Source organism: Carassius carassius, chromosome 26 (assembly GCF_963082965.1).
Source record: "Carassius carassius chromosome 26, fCarCar2.1, whole genome shotgun sequence".
In the NCBI taxonomy this organism is placed as follows: Eukaryota; Metazoa; Chordata; class Actinopteri; order Cypriniformes; family Cyprinidae; genus Carassius; species Carassius carassius.
The window spans coordinates 7,635,733-7,650,523 of record NC_081780.1 but is presented as its reverse complement, the minus strand read 5'-3'; the positions used below and the strand labels follow the sequence as shown (position 1 = coordinate 7,650,523).

Here is a 14,791-nt window from a genome sequence, read left to right as displayed (position 1 = left end):
CAGTGTCAGATCTGGCCTTCACACACAGCAAACTCCACACCAGCTGCGATTACACATAGCTTTCTCAGACTAATTAACCCATTAGTTTCCTGACCAAATATGTTCTTCATGGATCCTGTCACAATCTCACAGGGCCCAAGGGAACAAGAAGATGCGGAAGTAGCTCAAAACCAACAGACTATAATGATATAAAAATAAAACAGAATACAGCTCTAGAACGAGGACTTGAAGATATATAATAACGGACGCTTGAAACTACAAAACACAGGGCTTAAGCAAAAGGGAAACAAGGGAAACGCAGGTGGAATCAAATAAACATCATAACAGGCACAGGAAACATGACCAAATAAGGAAAACAGGAACTAAACAGGGGTAAACCAAGGAAACACAAGTCCACAACACTGAAAGCTCCAGCACATGAACAAAAATATTTTGTTATATTATTACCTCTTAAGTATCATATTACATTTATACAATAACTATATTATTATTACAATTATATTATTTATATAATATAAAAATATATATTGTCATATTATTATTTTACTATAATAATGGTATAATTTATTTTATCATAAGTATTATAAACGTCACTTTTATAAACATTATTATTGTTGTTGTTATTAATGTTAATAGGGCACACCATTAAATATTAAGAAACACAGAAAAGCTCAGGATTTAATACAGTGACGCGCATGATGTTAGACTAAGACAGTAGTATTGATGGGCTAGTCCTGTGTCTGGTCACTCTTCTCTGCGTGAGCTGCTGCATCATCAGACCTGTCCTGAGATCCGCGCACAGCACGTCACTCCAGACGACTCCGCACATTCAATACATCACAATCCGCGCAGCCAAGGAAACCCAGCAAAACTCTGCCCCCCAAATCCCCGGACCCTCAGGGTGGGGTAGAGACTCAGAGAAGAGGCAGCTCAAACAAAAGCACTCCTCTTGGCTTTAAGATTAAAAGAAACACCAGCTGCAAAAAATTGCAGATACAAACTCGAGACGAAAAGTGGAACCGATCGGCGTCTCCACGTTTTCATGCAAAACTTTTCCTGAAGTCACTGAAGGAGCAGCGAGCATCAAACTGACGGACTGAAAATGGCAATCTCGTGGACACTCATTGTATTAGGTGAGTTTACGTTCATATGCGTTAGCATGCTGCTTAGATGTTAATTAAACATTTCTCATAATTAATAACTAGTGGCGTCAGGATATATTGCTAACTTTGTTCAGGTTGATGATTCAAACACATTTGAATATAAACTATTTGTGATTTCAGAACAATTCTTTCAGCGTTCTCACATAATTCCCGACAATAATGATTTAAACCGTTAAGTGTGATTAGCCCGGCTTTGAAAATTGGGGGTGTTAAAGAATTGTGCTAAAATTTCCCCTATACAAACTCATTATAAAGCCTTACACTATAAACACTTTAAAAGAGACAGACATGTAGGCTATATGTTTGTGAAAGATATTTTCTATGTTTTGGAGGGATGGAGGGACATTCATAAGGAGTTTAAAACAGAAAATAAGTCATTCGGGGAACAAATTTTATTTTTTTATAACCTCATACAGTAGCTGGCTATGGGCTTCTTGTTTCTCGATCAGGAAAAGCCCACAGATCCTACTTTAACATTTAATTCACACTTAGAAGTGGCCATTGTTTGGTAATTAATCGGTAAAAAAAAAAAAAAAGTAAGTTAAGGAGAAACATCTGTTTGTAATGTTTATAAAGGCGTAGTGTTTTTCAAACAAGATCAAATGTCTAACACTTCTCAGATAACGAGGAACATTTTCAGACCTTTGGAGATAACTTTCTGACAAAGTTCTCTCAACGCTATGAAAAAACATTCTTCCAGCAATATTAATAGTTATTGTTCAAGGAGCGTTTTATTTCAGAAACTTTTTAGTTGGACATATCATTATTAATAATATTTTAAATATTACTACTTTTAAAACATTCAGAGAAAATTCAAAAGTAACATTCCCATAATGTTTTATTTTCTTCTTATTATTGTTTTTAAAACATAATAATAATAATAATAATAATAATAATAATAATAATAAAATAAATAACAACTTAATGGGAACATTTGCAAAACTTTCTTAGAACATATTTTTATGTTCCTTTTTTCTGCCATTTTCTGATTCTTTTTGATCAACCCGTTATATTGGTAAACATTCTAATATAAATTCATATTTTAATTCACACCAGCTAATCTGTGCAGCATTATGTTTATAACTCAAGGGTGGTTATCATAAAACAACTCACATTTTGCTGAATGTGACTTATGGATATTAATGTAACAGCACCTGACCATGTGTGTGTGTTAACAAATCCTTCAAAGAGCTCTGGGAAGTGCAACATCTGTGCCACTCGACATTTCTGTCAGCTGCTTTGCTGAAATTACAAACAGTGACACTATTAGAGATGAAGTGCGTCTTAGACTCAAGAGAGGGATGTGAGGGAGGACTGTTATTCTTTAATTATCTGTGCGGTGCACCTGCCTGTCCAGACATCAGCCTGACAGTCATTAGAAAAGCGTCCATGTTTTGTTTGGGCAACCTTGTAAAAAGCACCATAAGCACTTTTGACTCTGCTCTGTCTCTGTCAGCCTTTTCCAAAAGGTCTGATTAATTGTTTGAAATCGCTTTCCTGTAGTTAAAAAATGAGGATGTTGTAATCTCAGCTTTTCTGAACTAAAGATAGAGTGACCATATTTTCGTTTTCCAAAAAGAGGCCGGGGGATGGGGGTGTGGGTGGGCTGGGATTTCGCCTAAAAGTATACATAGCAATTTGTGTGTGTGTGTGTGTGTTTGTTTGTTTTGTTTTTATAATAAATAAAAAGAAAACAAGAAGATAGAATACAAAAAGAATAGGGAATGCTAATGTTAGATGGTCATTTTTAAATTAAAATAAAACAAGTCAATAGAACAGAAAAATAACAGATAATGCTTGTGTTAGAAGGTCATTATTTATAATAAATAGAATGAGTAGCAATAATAGAGAATGATAGTGTTAAAGGCTCTTTTTTCTTTTTAAATAAAACAAGTAGTTAGAGAGTGCAAATTTAGAGGGTAATTTTTTTATTTAAAAAAAGGGTAAGGGTAAAAAGAAAATGATAGAGGTGTGTTTTCAGTTGTTTCTTGAACATGATTAAGGACTCAGCTTCTTGGATTGAGTTGTGCAGGTCATTCATTCCACCAGGAGGGAACAGTTAATGTAAAAATCCATGAAAGTTTTATCAAAGGAATGATGCAAAATGTTTCAATACAAGCATTTCAGTCAAATGTAATTAATGCTATATTTAAAACTTTTAACCCACTTGCAAAAATCAACCCACGGCAACAGTTTAAAAGTAGCCCAATTATGTGGGAAAAACACAGACTTGGCATCCCTATATCCAACAAGAGCTGCAGGAGTCAGATTTGACTGATCTCTGATCGAGAATAAGGAGAGATGACTGGCAAGACCATGCTGGAGTATTTGCTGCTCTACAGATCCTGAGCTCATTGACAAATATCTGATCTTGTAAGATGTGCTCCCTTTAGTGCTTGTGATCACGAAATCGAAAGTGAAAAGCAAGAAAGCTCATTCAAAAGAGATTTAAATACTACTCAAAAATAAAATTTGTCCTCTAAATTACTAATTCGCTTTTAAACTCCTCATATGAATGTCTGCATGACATGTATAATTCAGTTTAGACAATTTGCACGGTTTTTGTTTGTTTTAATAGCAATATCTGGCAACACTGCATCACTGGTGGGCACTTAAACTGACAGTATCAAAAAGGCCCATGGATACAACATTTGGTAAGTGAAATGCGAAAAAAAAAAAAAAACTTGATATTCTCCGCCAGAAACGTTATCATCACTGTCAAAAACAGCGCAATTATATACAATATTAGAATGTTTAAAGGAGTGGACAAGAATATTGCAGGAGCAAAACATGTTGCGGGAGCAGGCGGCAATGGTCAGAGGTTCAGTGGGAGCAAGATTAAGAAAAGAGCCAAATCCCGGACATTTTGAGTGATTAAGTAACCCGGGTCCGGAGATATTTTTTTAGGTCCAAAAAAGAGGACATGTCCAGGGAAAAGATGACGTATGGTCACCCTAGTTAAGCATTGATAAAATTTAGGCCTTTTTCCATGTTGTTCATCAGTTTTGAGGGCTTCCTTGTGTTGCATAAGGTTTCCTCAGTCCTCTACTGTCAAGAAAGCCTCAAACATTTAAATCAGCCAAAATACACTGACTGCAACAAAGTATCCTCTGGCAGTGCTCTGGTCTTGATGCGGCCTGACAGCTGTCTTACACAAGGCTTGGGAAAGTGCAGAACAATGGGCAGGAAAGTATTCGGTCAACATCCCTGTTCCCAGGGAAGGTGTGGCACTTATTTCCTCTTTCCTCTGCTATGTTCCTCTTGCTCTCTCTCTCTCTCTTTGTCTCTTTGTCTCTCTGTCTTACTACATCTCTCAGCTAAATGATCCAACTTTTTCCTGATAATAGAGATTACTCAAGGAATTAAACACTGATTTATATGACACAAGAGTAGATAAGAAACCAGAGGGGGCATAGTGTTTTAAAGACCCCAAGAAAAGCCTTGGTATGCTTGGTTTTCTGTCCTGTGTTGAGGTGTTTCCTTTCTGCCCTGGAAGTTTGGGTGGGGTATAGCAAAGGTCTTGTCTCATTTCAAATAGCCAGTTTAGTGTGCATTACAGCTATGATCTAGAAGCTGGTGATCTAAAATAAAAATAATTTTTTTTAATATATAATTATATATATATATATATATATATATTAGTGCTGTCAATCGTTTAAAAACTTTAACTAGATTAATCACACATTTTTTCTGTGATTAATCGCAATTAATTGCAATAAAAAAAGAAATGTTTTTGTACGTTTTTAATATATTTTTTAATGTAATCATTTCACAGTTAAATTTAAATACTTGTTTAAATGACATCTTTTTATGAATGAAGGCCAGTATTACTGATATTAATACAGCTACTGATTTTTTTTTTTTGTACATTTATTATTAGGCTTCAAAAATATAACAGTTTTTAATTTAAGTAAACTTAAAACAATGCTAACATAAACCCATAATAAATGTCATGTTTACTCCTGCCCTTCCTGTCTTAACAGTTAGGAAATATACAGAAATTTAATAAAGTTATCAAAGTTATATGCAGTCTGCACTGCATAAACTATAAATTAAATAGTTAATCCTTATTAAAGCTACAAAAGTTATTTAGTCAAGAGCAGCGAGTCATTTTCTCTGTTCCCTTTGTTCTTTTTGTTCATTTTAGACTTTATATAAATCATTTAAGATTGCTCTTATGAGGATAATCGACAAAACTGGCACTTTGGGATGTTTATTGTTAGTTCAAGCGCTTAAGAGAACTGGATTCTGGCGCCCTGTCTATGCATTGTGTGTGTGTGTGTGTGTGTGTGTACGTGTGTATGTGTCACATAAGGGCATTCACAGACAGCGCATTCTCTTTTGTCTTGCCGCGCTTGAAATGTTTAAAAGCATTTAAATGAATAAGAACGTGATCATATAATGTAAAGCTAGCCAACGGATGGCAGAAAATACGGATGCTGCGTTTATTGCGTTAAATATTTTGACACGTTAAACCAAACAAAAATTAATCGCATGCGTTAACGCGTTAACGTTGACAGCACTAATATATATATATGATGATTATCATGGAATGAATCATTTTATACCACAATAATAAAAATGAAAAATAAATAGTTGAATAAAATTGAAATAAGGTGTAATGACATAAATACTTTAAATATTTAGATTTTTTGTCTAAAAAAATGCTTAAAGGGGTCATATGATGCTATTTTAAAGATCATAATTTTGTGTATTTGTTATTATGCTTTAATGTTCAAAAAACACATTCTTTTTCAAATACTGTACATTATTGTATTTCCTCTATGCCCTGCCTCTCTCAAACACTTAGTTTTCTACAAAGCCCCTCCTTCCGACAAGAACAGTCTGCTCTGATTGGCCATCTGACCCAGTGCATTGTGATTTACCTCATGACACGTTACTCTACACGGCACAAAACTCTGTCGTCCCTAAAATGTGTTGCACAAATTCGAACATCTGGGTTGTGCTTTTCTACTGTAAATAAATCTTAACCAATGATTCCTCATTGCATCTACTTTCAGAAGGCCAAATAAAGTGCTTTTGCTTTCGCATAGAAACAAACTGGGCAGCAATACGAAAATATTTCCACAGCGTGACGAAGACATGTGGGGGTGTGTCTGAATGAGGCATTTGAGCCAGGGTCTGGACCAGCCTTCTCTTTTAGAAAGAATAAATCCTTTTGAGGGAGGCTTTGAGCTTTGTAATTTTGCAGATCATATACATGCACAAATAGCTACATAACGCACTAAAGAAAAGAAAGACAGAAATCACATCATATTCCCCTTTAACGTGAGAACATTTAAAATTTATAAGGGAGATGTCTAAGGCAAAGGGCGGGAGAGACTGGTCTCTGTATCTTGAGATTGCAAAGATGGCCCCTCCGTCATTCTCATCCCTCCTTTTCTCATCTGGTTATTATGTATAACGTCTGTAACTGGCACTGCCATGATCTTCAACTCCCTTCTCTAATCCAACCTCTAACCTGGCCTCCCCTCTCTAGTCTCTACCCATGAATCCTTCACTTGATCACGGATACTTTGCACCAGTAGCAACAAAAGACTTTCTTAGCCAAAAAAAAACATTCCCTCCAGCAGATGAGCTCAAATGCAGCTCATAAATACAGTGTTTGCAATTATTCAAAAACTCTTAAATGCAAAAAAAAAAAATGTGGCACTTCAGTACTTAGTCCTTAAAAATCTTCATACAGTTCTACTGGTACGCTATAATGACATCTGATAACGTGTGTCATGAGGAATGCGTTTGAGTCAGGCACATACATTTATATTCACAGTCTCTCTCCTCGCCTCAATAGAAGGGGTTAGTTGTGACTTAGCTCCATAAAGGAGCCCCCAATCCCCATCTTCCCTGCCCCCCTCCCGATGGGCCGATGGGCCTGTTCAGTTACCCCTGAATAGGACACCATGCTAAGGGCCCAAAGAGGTCCTGCACACAGCTGGGGAGGGGGTGGTAGACTGAGGGTGTGCACGTCCTATTCAAAGAAATTAGTACAATACAGTGTAATACAACTTTATTAATCCCCAAACTACAATTAAGGAACAATTTACAACTTTATTAATGGCCTTAAAACAAACACTCCTGGCAACAAAACTGCACCTTCAAATAAAAGATTGTTATTTTTAGACAAAGCTGGATGAATACAAAGTCAATACAAACTTAATTTGCAAGAAGTCTCTTATTTTTATTTAATAAAAAAAGAAGCTGAAATAAGAGTATTATTGTGAAATGTTATTAAAGTTTACAAAACAAGTTTTCTGTTTATTAAAATTGTAACAATAATTTGTTACATTGTAATAATGTTTAATTTATTTCAAAATGTTATTAAAAATGTCAATTACTTTAATTGTAAAATAATTTATTCCTGTCATGGCAAAGCTGAAGTTTCAGCAACCAAAAAAATATTTTATGCAAAAAAATATTAAGCAGTAAAAACGTAATTATCAGTAATAGTAAGAACCGTTATTAATAACAGAGCACCAAATCAGCATTTTACAACGATATCATGTGACCCTGAATTCTGGTGTAATGATGCTGAAAATGATGCTGAAAATTCAGCTTTACAATCACAGGAATAAATTACATTTTAAAATATATTAAAATAGAAAACAGTTATTTTTAACTAATAATCTTTCACAAAATTACATCTGTTAGCCTTGGTGAGCATAATAGAATTATTTTAAAAACATTAAAAAATCTTGTTATCTGGGATTACTGACACAGTACCTCCAGAATCTCAGTGAGAGTGTGTCTGTAGGACAGATATAAGAGTGTATCATATGCCTTTGTGAGGGGTTACCCATGAGTACAATGTTTCTACGCAGGTGAAATGTCTAGGTTTAATAGTAATTAAATTGCTTCTTAAAGGGTTAGTTCACCCAAAAATGAAAATTATGTCATTAATGTCGTTCCAAACCCGTAAGACCTCCGTTCATCTTCGGAACACAGTTTAAGATATTTTAGATTTAGTCCAAGAGCTTTCTGTCCCTCCATTGAAAATGTATGTACAGTATACTGTCCATGTCCAGAAAGGTAATAAAAACATCATCAAAGTAGTCCATGTGACATCAGAGGGTCAGTTAGAATTTGTTTTCAGCATTGAAAATACATTTTGGTCCAAAATAACAAAAACTATAACTTTATTCAACATTGTCTTCTCTTCCGGGTCTGTTGTGAGCGCGTTCACTGCAGTGTAGTGATGTCCGGTTTGCGAACAAATCACTCGATGTGACTGGTTCTTCTTGAACCAGTTCACCAAATCGAACTGAATCGTTTGAAACGGTTCATGTCTCCAATAAGCATTAATTAATCCACCAATTACTTAAGCTGTTAACTTTTTAAGGTGGCTGACACTCCCTCTGAGTTAAAATAAACTGGAGTAATTAATTTACTCAAACAGTACACTGACTGAACTTCTGTGAAGAGAGAACTGAAGATGAACACCGATCCGAGCCAGATAACGAACAAAAGACTGACTCGTTCTAGAGTCAAGAACTGTTTCTGTTAGACGCGTCTGATGTAGAGCTGTGACGGAGCTGATGATACTGCGCATGTGTGATTCAGCGTAAAGCAGACCGATACACAGAGCGTCTGAACTGAATTGATTCCTTTGGTGATTGATTCTGAACTGATTCTGTGTTAATGTTATGAGCGCGGGTAAACCGAAGGCTTGAATGAAGGCCAATAATTGCCAAAGACGTCATTACATCGAGCACAAAAGAACCGGTGAATCGTTTTCTTCAACCGGTTTATTCAATCGAACTGTCCAAAAGAACCGGTTCGCAGAAAAGAACCGAACTTCCCATCACTGCTGGTGATCCGAAAACCGATGCAACCGGTTCTTGACTCGTGAATGAGTCATTCTTTCGTTCCGTATCTGGCTCGGCTCGATGTTCATCTTCAGTTCAAAAAGTCTTGAACCGATTGATATAAACAGTTGCTGTGGTGTCTAGAATGAGCCAATGATGTTTTAAAAGTAATGTCACTTTACATTTGGTTTGTCTTTATTTTTCTGCACAGGATATAATATTAAACTGTAAAATAATATTAAAACAACTGTAACTCTGATAAACACTGGAACAGTAGCTAAAAATCTGATGATTACCAAATATATACTTACGAACTAGAGAGAAAGGCTATTGTTTTAAGCCTCAAGAGACTATGAAGCAGATTTAGAAACCATTGTTTTGGCATCTGTGGTTCCACCCATAAGAGTAGGTGTGTTACTTCCTAAGTTACTGTATGGAGTGTCCTGTCCAGCTCACTAAAAACAGAGATAAACTCCCACCATTACATTACATCAAGATAATGAGCTATTATAGCACCTGGATGTAGACTGGTTCCTGTCTGCCGTGTTCTGTGTAGCTTCACTTTTCTGTAGAATCTCTATCCTACTATCACTCTCTGTTGTTTAAAGTTATAAAATATAACTGAATTCCCATTATATTTCTGACATTATCGATCAAACTAATCTGATTAATTTAATTTTTCACTTTTATTCTAAGACCGCGAGTTAGCATTTGCATCTATTGCCTTTTTCTATTTTTTTTTCTTGCTCCGTTTCTTTTCTATCTCTCTTAAAATAAAAAATAATAAACAAAACAACAAACAGTGTTCCATCTTAAGTATTGTATACACAATCCAGCTGGATACACTCTTACTAACCGGAGTTCTCATTCATAACCATTCACGAAAAAATAAGTATATTGCGTTCTTGTGTTTAGTACTTTGTATGGGTTAAATGCAGAGCACGGACTCTGAGTATGAGTGGACCCATCCAAAGTGCACACACACGGCAGTGAACACACACACACTGTGAACACACAAATTCTGAGTATGGGTCACCATGCTTGGCTGTATATCATGTCAATTCACTGTCAATTAAATTCTTTGTCCTCATTTAGGAACCTAGGTGTACTCTTTGATAGCAATCTTTCCTGCGAAAGAAACACACAAAATACAAAAGATATACAAAAATATGTCTAAGTTGCGCTCAATGTCAAATGCAGAAATGTTCATGACCTCAAGGTTAGATTCTTGTAATGCTTTATTGGGTAGTTGTTCTGTATGCTTAATAAACAAACTCCAGCTGGTCCAAAATTCTGCTGCTAGTTTTACTGGTTTACTAGAACCAGGAAGTATGACCATATTAGCTTGGTTCTTTCAACACTGCACTGGCTCGCTATTAAACACTGAATAGATTTTAAAATCCTGCCAATTTATAAAGCCCTGAATGGTTTAGCACCTCAGAACTTGAGCAAGCTCTTATTGTATTACAGTCCTCCACATCAGCTGTGCTCTCAAAACTCTTTTCTTATTTAGCACCCAAACTCTGGAATAATCTACCTAACACTGTTCAGCAGGCAGACCCACACTGTCAGTTTAAATCTAGATTAAAGACCAGTCTCTTTAACCTGGCTTACACATAACACACTTACACATTTCCAGTGCTTTAAGTGGTCCAAAAGAGGTGCCGGTACTCTATTATAGCCTATATATATCCAGAGGCTGTCGCTTAGCTACTACTACTTAGGATTGCTTAGCTGGGGACACTTATTTAAGAGTTGATTGCACAGATACTATTTAAACAGATTAAACTGAATTGAGCTGGACGATTACATCACTGAATTAAATGAAGTACTGCCTTTAACTGAAAATTTAGTGTTTACTATTGTCCTTTTGAATTGACACACTATTTTTCTATTTCGATACTGTAAAGCTGCTTTGAAACAATCTGTATTGTTTAAAGGACTGTATAAATAAAGGTGACTTAACCTAACTTGCATAAACTGCCTTTAACAGAAAATTTAGTTTACTATTGTCCTTTTGCATTGACACACTATTTTCCAATTTTGATACTGTAAAGCTGGTTCAAAACAATCTGTATTGTTTAAAGCGCTGTATAAATAAAGGTGACTTGACTTGCATAAAGACAAAAACAATAAAATCACAGCTTGACCGAATTCAAGATACCTCGAGAAGATAACTGCTCCACATATATGCGATTAAAATAAATAGATGATCTGTTAGAATTACTTAAACCCCAAGCTTACCATTAAATCAATAAAAATAAAATGTTGCTGATTATGCAGTTATACAGGAAGTAGAACATTTCACACTAAAGAACAAAATTGAAAAGTCATGATCCTTGATATTCACATATCCAGATGAAGACTGGTTTAAAGTTATACATTATGTGATCAACACAGCAAAGATACTCCCTGAAAAGTATAGTCAAATTTGGTTATTATTTCTGTCAGTTGATATAACACACTAGAAACTGTCCCATTCAAACAACTGTTGCAACAATATCATACAAGTTAAGAAGCATTTTGTTAGCATGCATGAAAGAATTTTCACCAGCACTGCTACTGTTTACCTAAAATGCTGCGGTACAGCAATTGCACAGAATCAATTTGAAGTCAGTTTGAGTCTGCAAACCAGTATATTCTTACACTCTTTCTTATCTGTTTTGCTTGTTCTTTATAGGCACCCTCCTGCAAGGCATGCAGTGCAATGCTAATGATAATTCAACTACAGCCCCAAACAGTTCCATTTCACCCACCTCAGTGGGTGTCAGTGCAGCCAATTCCACTGAATTCACTCTTCCTTTCACCTCATTGAGTTCCACTAAACCCACCACTTCTTCTGCCTCATCAGAGTCCACTCTACGTGCCACTACACCCGCCACTACACCCACCATATTGGAGCCCAATAAATCTCCTGCATCAGAGTCCAGTACTCCATCAGTGTCCACTACACAAGCACCAACCACAAGCCAACCAGCCACTTCACCAGATCAGACTGGGCCATCTTCACCAGTGGCTAATCAAGACATAAACATTAACACATCTACACAAAATAGTGAAGTTACAACCCAAGTCACAACAATTCAACCCACGACATCCAATGCAGGCACTACCCACACTACTACAACCAGCACTCCTCCAAATTCACCTACAACTCTCACCACTCACCACGATCCCAAACAAGGTACCACCGACATAATTAAACTTGCAACCACTTTTTCTAAAGGAGATGGCACCACCCAACTCATGTCTACACAGACAGCCCCATCTGCTGTTACCAAAAACTGTAAGTCGCAGGAATCACTTTAGTACAAACTTTATGACTGCTCAACACAACACAACAATGCTTGAATATTTATTAATTGAAAGAGAAAAAAAATCTATGGTTACTTGCTTACCTTCATTTCATTGAAAACTCATATGACTTGCTTTCTTCCACTGAACACAAAAGCAGCACTTTTTAAGAATGTTCACACTGTACTTTTATATTGAGTGTGATAACACAATACAAAACAAAGTCACAAAACACAAAAACCAATGCAGTTTGGCATCACTAATAGATATCCAACATGAATGTGTACACACTGTATGCAACTGAGATTTGAGTGCTACAGTGGAGGGTAAGACTTTCAGTTAATAACAATTTTAATTTAATTTCACACAAATAGGTTATTTGTTTGATTAATTTATTTGTTTTTTTTTACTTGTTAACTCATGGTCACTAGTGTAGGGGAAAGAGCGTTGAGTCCACAACATAAAATCTGCTGTGTTCAGCAGAAGCAATACAAATGAGTTCAGAATGACAAAAGGGTGAGCAAAGGATGACAGACTGTAAATTTAGTGTGAACTATTAAAAAGTGTCTCCTTTTCATGTTATTTTTCAGCTGAATTACCAGTCACAACAGCACCAGGCTCTAAATCTATTGCTTCTCAAAGTCTTGGGACAACGAAACCACAAACAACTACTGCCTTGAGTGGACCAAGCCTGCGAAGGGATGAAGAGATTACAACTAACACTCCCCATGAATTAATTCAAGTAAAATACTAACATTTATGGTTTTTATATTGTTTATATTATTGATCCAGATACTGTAAATGATACTGTTGATTATCTCTTCTGCAGTATTCCTTTAATCCAAGCAAAAGCAATGAGGTGAGTACATAAATGACAATAACACTGACAATAACTCCAGTCCTGGTCACAGAGAGCTCATTTACATTTACAAGTCAATATCAATATCTCTATGAACTCTGGAAGTTTAAATACACCGTTAAATAGTAGTAAAATCAATCACAAAAGTAAGGAAGCCTGTTTTCACCACACAATAAAAAAAGAAAGAAAGAAAAAGAATGAAATGAGATTGAATTCAGAACTCCAAGTGAATAGAAAACTGAGAATTCTGAGAAAAAGTCAAAAATCTTACCCCCCCCCCCCCACACACACAATTCTGACTTGCAGTTACCTTTTTATTTATTTTTTTATTCCATGGCAGAAACAGACTTCCATACTGAACAATCTATTAAATGGAACCAGAAAACATTTCTTGATGAACAACAGTACGAAACATGAATGACCTCACAAAATAAATAGTTATCCTCTTTAAAAATTAGCAAAACATGCAGCTGAACAAGATATTACATTCTAATATTTATTTTGTTCACACAGAATCACGTCCTGGGTCAAACCTGTAAGACGCTGCTTCAGACGATTAAAGGAAATTGCATTATCAACGTGACAATTCATGACAATCGATTAACTGCAACAGTAATAATAGATGGTGAGGGAAATGTTATGGCTTCCAAACAGATTAAAGCCTTTCTAGAGAAACCACTGGATTCAGTGCTTGCCATATTACGTTCGGTTATCTTTAATAACATAAGTACAAAAAATGGATAGTAATTAGATTCCTTTTCTGTTTACAGCTGAGCATGTGATACCGCCAGAAAACTACAAACAAGTCAGTGAAGCGCCAAACAATACTACTCATAGAGAGGATTTAAGCAAGGACACAATACCAGACACGTTAATCGCCATCTTGGCTTCTTGTGGCGCTTTGGTGCTCATTCTGTGCTGCTTTGCTGCATACTGCACTTATCATCGCAGATCCTACAGGAAGAACCAGGTAATGCTCAATTCCAAACACAAAGATGAATCAGACTCACATTGCTTGATTTGGGGCCTACTTTCTATAAATGTATCTACGAATTATGAATTTTCTAATTAATTCAATTCAAAGGTAAAAGTTAAGTTCTGAATTCCAAAGCGAAATGCGGTTTAACATCCCAATTTGTACTTCCCCTCGGCAGCAACACCTGACAGAAGAGCTCCAGACAGTGGAAAACGGTTATCATGACAATCCTACGCTGGAGGTGATGGAGGTACAGCCGGAGATGCAAGAGAAAAAACTGACAATGAACAGGGAGTTCAACGACAGCTGGATCGTCCCCATAGACAACCTGCTGAAAGAGGACATACCTGATGAAGAAGACACACACTTGTAATGGCATCAGATGAACCGTCTGGAGAAGGAAACCTGCTGCTCTCATTACGGTAGACTGTGACCGGCCAGGATGAAGAGAAAGCAGAGATTGACATAAAGACTATCAAATGACAATGGTTTCATTTGGTGCCCGGGTGTATATGGTGTAATAAAGTAGTTGAATGTCATTTATGTGCTAGAAATAGTGGAAACATTTTCAGGTTTTGTGTGTCACTGTGGATGAGAAAGGGAAAATCTGTTAATGGAATGTCAATGTACAATCTGTGATGTTTCTATGTGCCTTAACTTTTCTTCAGCACACAAA

General features: G+C 36.1%; 1 protein-coding gene across 1 annotated transcript; it reads left to right on the top strand.

Moving 5' to 3' along the window:
- Positions 1-874: 874 nt before the first annotated feature.
- Positions 875-14,654, top strand: LOC132105387 (podocalyxin-like). The gene is made up of 7 exons (XM_059510472.1): positions 875-1,133; positions 11,667-12,272; positions 12,871-13,022; positions 13,110-13,139; positions 13,653-13,764; positions 13,910-14,109; positions 14,294-14,654. Exons 1-7 carry the CDS (start codon positions 1,103-1,105, stop codon positions 14,486-14,488), a joined length of 1,326 nt encoding a protein of 441 aa, XP_059366455.1. The 5' UTR covers positions 875-1,102; the 3' UTR covers positions 14,489-14,654.
- Positions 14,655-14,791: the final 137 nt, after the last annotated feature.